At 34.1% G+C, this 9,451-nt stretch overlaps 1 protein-coding gene across 1 annotated transcript; it reads right to left on the bottom strand.

Annotated features, from left to right (window-relative positions):
- Positions 1 to 8,139: 8,139 nt before the first annotated feature.
- LOC123672792 (40S ribosomal protein S10-like) lies at positions 8,140 to 8,663 on the bottom strand. The gene has a single exon (XM_045607082.1). It carries the CDS (start codon positions 8,640 to 8,642, stop codon positions 8,175 to 8,177), a length of 468 nt encoding a protein of 155 aa, XP_045463038.1. The 5' UTR covers positions 8,643 to 8,663; the 3' UTR covers positions 8,140 to 8,174.
- Positions 8,664 to 9,451: the final 788 nt, after the last annotated feature.

The following is a 9,451-nucleotide window of genomic DNA, read 5'->3' as shown; positions in this document are numbered from 1 at the left end:
GCTATATAAGGAACATTCTTGAAGAGCATGTAGTGCCATCTGCCCCACACATTGGTGAAAATTTCATTTTTATGGACGATAATTCCAGACCCCATCGTGCGCGCATCATTCAGGAGTATCTTGAAGAGGTTGAAGTCTCTCGAATGGAATGGCCAGCAAGAAGTCCAGATCTCAATCCGATTGAGCAGGTTTGGGACAACCTCAATAGAAGGCTAAGAAGTTCAGAAAATCATCCAGCTACTCTTAATGACTTAGGAATCCAACTCAGAGAAATCTGGGAAGGATTAGATCAGAACATTTCAAGGTCGCTTATTTTGAGTATGAACCGTCGTTGCCGAGCTGTAATTGACGCAAGGGGTGGAAATACCAAGTATTAAATCACTTATCAGCATTCCAGTATTTTGAAAATTGTTTATTTCTCTTCTTTCACATAAGATTCGGTGAAATCCTGAATTTTTCTTCCATTTAATGTGTCTTGTTTCGTTCAAAACCTTCCCGAGAGAACATAAAAAATAGGTTATAAAGTCAATGTAGAGTAAACTTCCATTAAAATTGAGATTTTCAGAATGTGCGTTAATTTTTTGCGCGGTGTAGATTCCATCATTTGCTACCATACCTTCAAGAAATAAAAAATCATATCATAATCTGATAGTAGGAAGGCTTTCGACCCAATTCCTCTTGGCTTCCTCACTGAAATCTTTGAAATATATTCAATCCAACGAACATCGAGCCTCCTACGGCGAACATAGGTAACTACTGAATAGATTCCTGTTAGGAGAAGAGATTCATAATGGACCCTCATTCATGGCATTCAATCACGTTAATAATGATAATTCCATGAATGGAAACAATCATCATACTAATAAACTCAGTTGAAATTACACCATTAGAAAATGTATCCCTATTCAGCTCGGACAAGCTCATGTTACATGAAAAGCCTAGTATCAAAGACGGCAATCTTCACTTTTTAACAAATTCTAGTTAGATTATTCACTATCATTCATATATATAATGAAAATGGCGGTCATAGGATTCAAAAGCGGCATCATTGCCTTGTGTAAGAGCACAATAACTCAGTCTGAGTACCAAACACGGCAATATCCATCGATTCATTATTGTCATCAGAATTGGCAATCTCCGTATTGACCAATTATGCGTGACATTATTGCACTTTTGTATTCTTGACATTCACAACATTGTTATTTCGCCATCAGTTGTGTTCAGTTTGAAGTTGTGAAGTTTATCACTTGAATTCAAATGGAAAGTGTGACAACACTTGTTGAGAAAATAAGAGCTCGAAAAACAATTGGCAATCCATCCTCATGTAAACAAAGTAACTGAAAGTAATCAAGTAATTTGATACTATGTAATAACGGGTGTTTTTTCAGTTGCATGAGTAATTTCGATGGTTGTTGTCTATGGTTTGACAGTTGAGAATGACGAATTGTGTTGACCCTTCTATTCAGGAGGGTTTGGTAATTCATCATGAATCGTTTTACTCTAGACCAGCACTTGTAAATTGAGGATATTGATATTAACTTGAAAAAAATAAATAAATCAGTTCGTGAAGCAGTTAGTGAGCAAGCAATTCGTGCAGCTATTCAAGCTACTGCAGCATCATATGTAAAAGAAGACGTTAAAATGTCGATACATCGCCATTTTCAACTTGATGACCTTTGTCCTTCGATAAGTGAGTTTTTTAGGCATATGTGCCTATAAAACAAGGATTATAAAAGAATTGGAGCCAAATGACCATCGTTTACGTCGCATTTTTTCTGATCAGACCAATTTGGAACTGACCAAAGATAAGCATTTTTACCGAAGAATTTTATTTAGTCATGAATCTCCTTTCTTTCGTCATTAATTGGCAAGATAGCCATAAATGGTGCAAACCCAATCCTTCAGCGATTATCGAATCACCATTACATTAAAATTACATTAAATAAAAATTAGGCGGCCAAAACTACTTCAAGTTTTCATTAGGCATTTTATGCAGTAAAAGATTAAAATCTTCAATCTTTGCATTTATTTCGATATCTTGTGGACTGTTAAAAAAAACTTCCAAATTTCAAGAAAACAAGCAGTTCTACGAAAATGCATTCAAAAGCATAGAATATTGCTATTGGCGTTAACGTTAACCTTATGAGGTAGAGCTAGCCTAGACGAGTCCAACAAACTAATTCAACTAATCTAATCAACCCCATGGCCAAGATACAGGGTCGTTTATGAATTCACCAATATTTTCAATACCTTATAAGTTATTAACCCAATGAATTTTATTGATATTTGGAACATATAATTCACTCCATTAAGTCCATCTGCAACTGATCAAAAAAATCAGGTCCGCATTAAAAAAAAATGGGACTTTCCACAAGCTGAGATTCATCCCCCTGTATAGTGAAATATTGGAATCTGATTGAAATATTTGGAAAAGGAAGAAAATTTTCAATGAGAATCAGTATAATTATCTTAATGCCCCGCACGTCATTCGATTCATAAAAAGTTTCGGCTAAAATTTAGTTCAATACTGGAATTTCACTTATAGGTACTTCCTTTCTTGAGTGTCCTTAATTTAGATGTTGGAAACTTTTTTTGAACCCCTTCCCCTTTTAGTTACATGCCCCTAAACATGGCGCCCGAAAAATAATTTTTTATTCTTTTCTTGAAAACCAAAAAATTCACAGAAATAAAATTAAGCTGACATTCTATGAGGGCGAGAATGCATTCAAAAAAATTGTTGGTGGTGTTCCTCTATGATCCCAAGGGGTAGACAACCCACCCTTCAAACTAGTTTCGCAATAACTTTTTCTTTATTCATATTTTACCCTAAAAAATTAATTTAGGATAGACTGATCAATTTTTAACAAATCGGGTCTCTTGTCATCCATTGCTGAAATACAAGGTTTTTTAAAAAAAAGGAATATAAACGCCTGAGTTGTGGGGGTTGGAATTATTTTTGACCTCAAATTTATCCAATAGCCAGATGTCAAAAGGATATTTTTATTGAGAACTGGTATAAATATAAAATAAATGTTGCAAAAAAACCATTATAAACTTTTCATTAATTGAAAACTACCTTTTCAGCATCTTTAAAGGGCTGTTACTAAGCAAGTGGACGCTCAAAAAAAAATTATATGAATCACCCCCTGAATTTTTTTGCAACTATTCATATACACCTTGTATTATATTGTATATTATTTCAAACTTTAACGAAAATTAATTACTCAAATCATGAACGAAAAATACTATAAGAAAATATAAAAAAATCTTCGAAAATGTGGGGCGCGGCCTAATAAATATATTGCCACAGGCGCAATAGTAGGTACCTAGATACGGCTCTGTACGCAATTATCAGGTCATGGAACTGATTCTTAGAATTTTATGCGGTACACAATATTAATTAACTTCGTTGAAATTTCAAATATCAAACTAGAATTAATACCAAATAATTCAGGCAAATCAAAATAAATATTTGAATGTTATTTCATCAATAAATATTATTGTTAATATGTCATTTGATATTTAACTGAACTCAAACACATGCAGACAGTATCTATATGAACTGAAATTCAGCAATTATTTTGCTATCATTTCATAACGCCATCCAAACTGTTTAATGTAAATGAATAGATTTTTCCTATCCACGAATTTTTCAAAGCGAATAAGTTCACCTATTCATTTCGATAATCCAAAGTGAATTCGATTCATTATCCATTGAGTTGAAGCAGGTAGTTTTTATTGGAGATGGAAAGCCAGTTGGTTATATGAACAGAAGCTTAAATGCTCGTATATCTATACATGAACTCAATTTATCAAATGAAAAATATCGAGAATATTCTTTGATAAATTCCTCTAATTTTTGCTTACTGAGATTTATTCAGCACAACGTCCCATTCAGAGGATATAAATTTGGCTGACACAAGGTAGCTTCAACAGTTTATCACAGCAGAATGTGAATCTGACGTTTCGTGGAAAACTGCCACCCGATCTCATTAATACCGTTGAAAAACTATTATATGTTGATTCATCAGTATCCGATGGCCATTTCACTTATCTGCATATCATAGTTTGTCTGAGAATAAATTACATAACAGTATCGAGTTGGAAATATATAGAATTTTATTTCATATTCCGGCAAAGATGGAGGTAGAACTGCAAGGATTCGATCATGAATTATTGACTTTTCAAAACGGGCAACATTGACTCACAAGTAGGTGCATACAGACGGTTTACTCTTGCTGTTCGAAAATAATCATGTTGAAAGTGAGATATACTTACAAGATATTTGGTGATATATAGTTGATAAGTATCTAAAAAGATTCCAAGGTATTTAGTTTGATCCACTATTAATTAGAAATACGCTAAAAGTCGACGTTCTGACGAATTTAGTTTGAAGTTGGGTTATTATAAAAGCTATATATTCACTAAGCTAACTCTTCGATCTTTCGAAATTTTTTGTAACATAAACAGGTGCGTCATCTATCCCATGGGTTTGAGATAGATAACGCATGATATTTCGGGACAGATGACGCTTTATAGTTTTTATTTTCTGACCCAAAATACCGACTTTTTACACTATTTTCAAAAAGAAAACCCATTTTGAGCATTCGAAAGGCCAAAGATTTATCCATGTACCGAGCCGAAGGTATGAACAAAGAAGGACGCATAAATATTTTGAGCTTTTGTCTGCACTAAGCTTGACTGATTGTAGATAAAAAAAGATTGAAGAGGGAAAAAGTAGGAAACCGTAAGAAGAATAAAATGTCAGAAAAAATAATTAGAAAAACATCATAAAAGATATCAGAAAAAACATACATAAGTTGATGACAAACAATCTTGCAGAATAAAACGTGTAAAACGACGTTTGGTAAGTTCTTCCTTTGAAGAAAATGGTGCGCTGGAAAATGATTCCATAGACGACGAAACTTTTGACGAATATGAATGCTTAGGTTGCTACCAAAATACCAAATCTACAGTGGAATGGATTCAGTACGTAGAGTGACGCAGGTGGCTTTATGACACGTGCAAATCCTTTAAAAACTAGTGTATGCCCTGTGGGAAAAATACAATTGCCAAAAAGGAAGCATGTTATGTTGAGCCCCTTAAGCAATTTCTTCCAAACCCAATGCGTCGTCTCACCCATGGGATGCGGGAGAGATTGCCAAAATCAAAAGTTTGTATTTTATTTTATTTTGGAAAAATGTTTGAGTTTTGTTTTCATGTTGATGTTATAATATAAAAGATTAATAACCAAAGAATTATTTATGATTTTAGGACCACGATCAGTTCAAAACAGTAGATTTCTGGCGCATTTTACAAAAGTTGCGTCATCTTTCCCTGTTTTCCTATAATTCTGGTGCTGCAGATAAAAATATTTTGTTTCCGCGCTGTTCAGTAATCTTTAACAATATGTTCAATTTCCTTCTTTTATCTCACTCGTTATTTTTTAAAGTGCACATATCGTTACAATACTTTAGAAGTGTTAATTAATGATATCTTAAGGATTAAATAAAGTAAAAATAATCAATTGACTAAAGGTTATGTATCCATTCATAAATTGCAATTCATAGCGAAAAACAATGAGTAATTTAAGATTAATTCCGAAAGGTCGCAAGAGAGAATGGATTATCCCTCCAATGAAATTAATTAATCAGAACCTACATTGCAGGAGCTACTCCATTATTCAGTATAATTTTGCAGTGTCATAAAAAAGAGTACACAATGCCATGGTCTGTTGTAAAATATGTTTATGTTTCTGGCTCAGTGGACTAATAACTCCGAAATAACTTCGCATTAAGTATACTAGATTACCTCTTTTGAGTTTATGGCGAATTTTCATGAAGGATAATAATTAATTGCTACTGCCGAAGCTGTGCGAAATGGAATACCAAGATTAAATTATAATTTTCTCTTTCGTTAGATGTGAAATTTTCGTGATTTAGAGTACCTTGTATCGATAGACTTCCACAATAACGAATTCTTAATATTATTAAATCTTCAACACTAACAATGAAAAAGAGAAATTCATGAAGGTTTTACTGGAATATCCAATAAGGACAAGATTGTTACTTTACGTTCCATGTTATGAGATAATTTTGAAAGTTTATAGGACAATAATGTAGTTTCTCATTACAAAGATTCTTCATATCAAGTGTAGAGTCAAGATCATTTCCAAGAAACAATATTGCTTTGCAGTCTGCATAATGTAAAGTAGAGCTACCTTTGCTTCGATATGAAAATCTCACCAGTTCTTCAGACCGTTCTAAACAACATTGGTTTCTTGTCCGTCCGCGTTTTTGCAAATTTTCTTGTCAAGTATCACTCCCAGATACTTGGCCTCATTTTTCCATTCGATCCTCCTACAGACCATTACGACAGGTCTTTGGGTATCTTTCTTCTTTCAGTTGAAAAGTACAGCTTCGCTCTTCTCAAGGTTAAGTTCAAATCTCCATTGAACTTACCAAAATTGAAGTCTCGAGATGGTATTTCGTTGCCATCTGTCTGACTTGTCGAGTGTTGATTGTGGTGTGCCACAGGGATCGGTTCTCGGACCGCTTCTCTTTCTCATTTACGTCAACGATCTTGTGAGTTATGACCCCGATGCGGACTTTGTTTTTTTGCTGATGATACAACTGTGCTCAAAAAGGCTCAGTCTAGAGAGCTTATACTTCAAATTTTGAGAGAGTTGTCTTCTGTTGTCTCGGAATGGTTCAATAGCAACTAGCTCAGCTTGAATGAAACGAGGACAGTGTATATGTATTTTTCAATGAGAGATCTAGGAGGAATGAATTCACTTGAGCCAATCAAATTTTTAGGTGTACATATGGAGGATAATTTGTCTTCGAATGCTCACAACGATAAAGTCTGTGACTCTATTACGTCAGGTGTTTTTGTATTACGATCATTAACTGAGGTTGTGTCGGATTCTGTATTATTGAATGTGTATCGTGGATTCATAGAATCTAGAATAACATATGGTATTTCGTGCTTGGGTCATGATGCTGGTGTGAAACGACCCTTTGAATTGCAAAGAAAGGCTATCAGAGTTTTGGGTAGACTTAATTTACAGAGATAAATGCAAACATGTATTTAAAGATAAAAAAATTCTTACTGTCCCGTGTCTGTTCATTTTTCAATGTTTGTTGTTGAAAATGAGCCTCAAATCCCCCTGTGTACATAGCTTTGCATTAACATAGCAATGGAAATAATTTTCATTTTTTGTTGTAGCCTCCTTTATAACAATGTTCAATTTCTTATATCTACAAAATATGTCGAAACAATGGATTTAATATTCTACTGCACATTCATCTCAAGTTGTATAAAACTAACGGAAACAACGATGAAGTAGGATGTAAAAATCGAAGATCGAGGGGAATTTGAAATGTGAAATGGAATTGAAACTTAAACCACCACCGATGAAAACAGAGAACTAGCGAAAATATTTCTCCTTTCCGTTATAAAGTGAGACTGATTCTGAAATAAATAACCATTATCCAGTTGCCTCAAACGAATGGCCATAAATTTTCTCTCCGAGCTTGCGGTGATATCGATCACTACATCATATGACAGCTCTTGTTCTCGCTTGGGTTGTGGAAATTTTAAATGGGGAAATAAAAAAAACCCTTCATTGTCGAGAAGGTTCACGTATGATAAGTTTAAAACTTAAAATTGTATTCTACAGGATAGAGTGAATAATATACGGTATATTCGAGTACTTGGATTTCCAAATATATATCTACTGAATCTTCTATTTCATGTGAGGGTCATCATTCAGCAGTACAAATCAGAACTTTCGTCATGTTTCAAAACGAATTGTCTTTGGAAGTGGTTATAGCTTATGGTTCCATCGTTCATTTCTGGACCCTCAACGAATCATAATGTATGCTCAAAAAATATCTTACATTTTGTGAGCATACATTATGATTCTTCCTTATTTTTCTGGATACATAAGTAGCTGATATCATCGACAAACATTTCAATCAAATTCCTTTCATCCTCTCATAGATAGGTCATTTACAAATAGTGAAAACAATAGGGGTCCCAATACAGAACCCTGAGGAACACCAAATTCTATGTTTTTCTCTTCAGATCTTACTCCATCTATCTCCACTACCTGGGCTCTGTTGGTCAAGTAGGTTATTTCTTAATTCTTTATTTTTGTTATATTACATAACTTATTGTCTGCTAGCTCTACCAAATCCTTGTCTAAATTCTATGGCAGAAGAACCAGCCCCTACTTCAGCTTTCTTGTCAGAATCTCCTGGTCTTTCTATTCTCCTATAACCCATTTTATCATCAGGCTTGGAACTCTCAGACCTAATAGGATTAGGCCTAGCTCTTGCAGTTTCCGTCCTTGTTTGTCTTTTGAGGGTATAAGGGACAATTTCAGGAGGCAATTTCAAGAAGGTCCTAAAATAATCTATGCCTGGATTGGTTAGCACCCAATAGTGATGACGCCATGCGAATTGTTCTTTGACATATCCTTTGGATTTAAGTGATTGTAAAGCTTTTATCACATGCAAATTTGGGATATTTTCCAACTCTGGATGTTTAGGTGCTTGGAAGTCTTTTTTTGCCACCATAACACCTTCTTTGAAGAGGTATTCGTGAATAGCCCTCTTATCTTTTTTAGGCATCAACATTTTGCTGGCCTGGTATATTTGATCAGAAAGGAGTCCTCTTAACCATGGGCTATCAATTTCTCGAGAAGCAATTCATGATTAACCCAGTTGAAAGCTTCACTCAAGTCCATGAATATTCCTGGAGTTTTCATGTTTTTACCTACACTGTCATATAGTGTGCTCAAAAAGTCAGTTCTGGGTGTAGCCTAGATTTTTATCGGATTTTCATCCTGGGATGGCACATCGATGGTATCCTATACCATCGATTTGCCGCAGAGGTCTGCGTGTTTTGAATTTATTTCTTCCATCTCAAAAAGATATAAGTTTGATATTTCAACTAATATTTATCGAAATGTAAGTTTAATCTGGAAGCCAAAATGAATAGTTGATATTTGAGTGCCTGTTTTTGTGTACAATAAAATTGAAACACTTTATTTATGAACAAACTTAGTTCCAAAAGAAATAATGAATAGATATTAGCATTTTTGCATCGTAATTATTGAAATATAACAAGAAAAATAGTTCTAACCAAGAAAAAAATTGCTTTCGTATTTTCTTATGTATACATCTTATGTTTTTTTGCTTATCCGTACATACATAATAATCAACCTATAATATTTTGGACTGATTAAATATCTGTGAAATTTGATACTTCCCATACACACTTTTCCTCGCAAACGTTAACCACACTCCCACTGATATTGTTTCCAACAGGCAGAATGAATAATTTCGACCATAATTTGTAATTGTCGACTTCCTTTGTGAAACATTTCTATTTGGAATACCCTACTCTGCAAAGCGATATTAAAATATTTTTATTTTGAAAATGA

Source organism: Harmonia axyridis, chromosome 2, assembly GCF_914767665.1.
Source record: "Harmonia axyridis chromosome 2, icHarAxyr1.1, whole genome shotgun sequence".
Lineage (NCBI taxonomy): Eukaryota > Metazoa > Arthropoda > Insecta > Coleoptera > Coccinellidae > Harmonia > Harmonia axyridis.
This window is presented reverse-complemented; position numbering and strand designations above follow the sequence as displayed.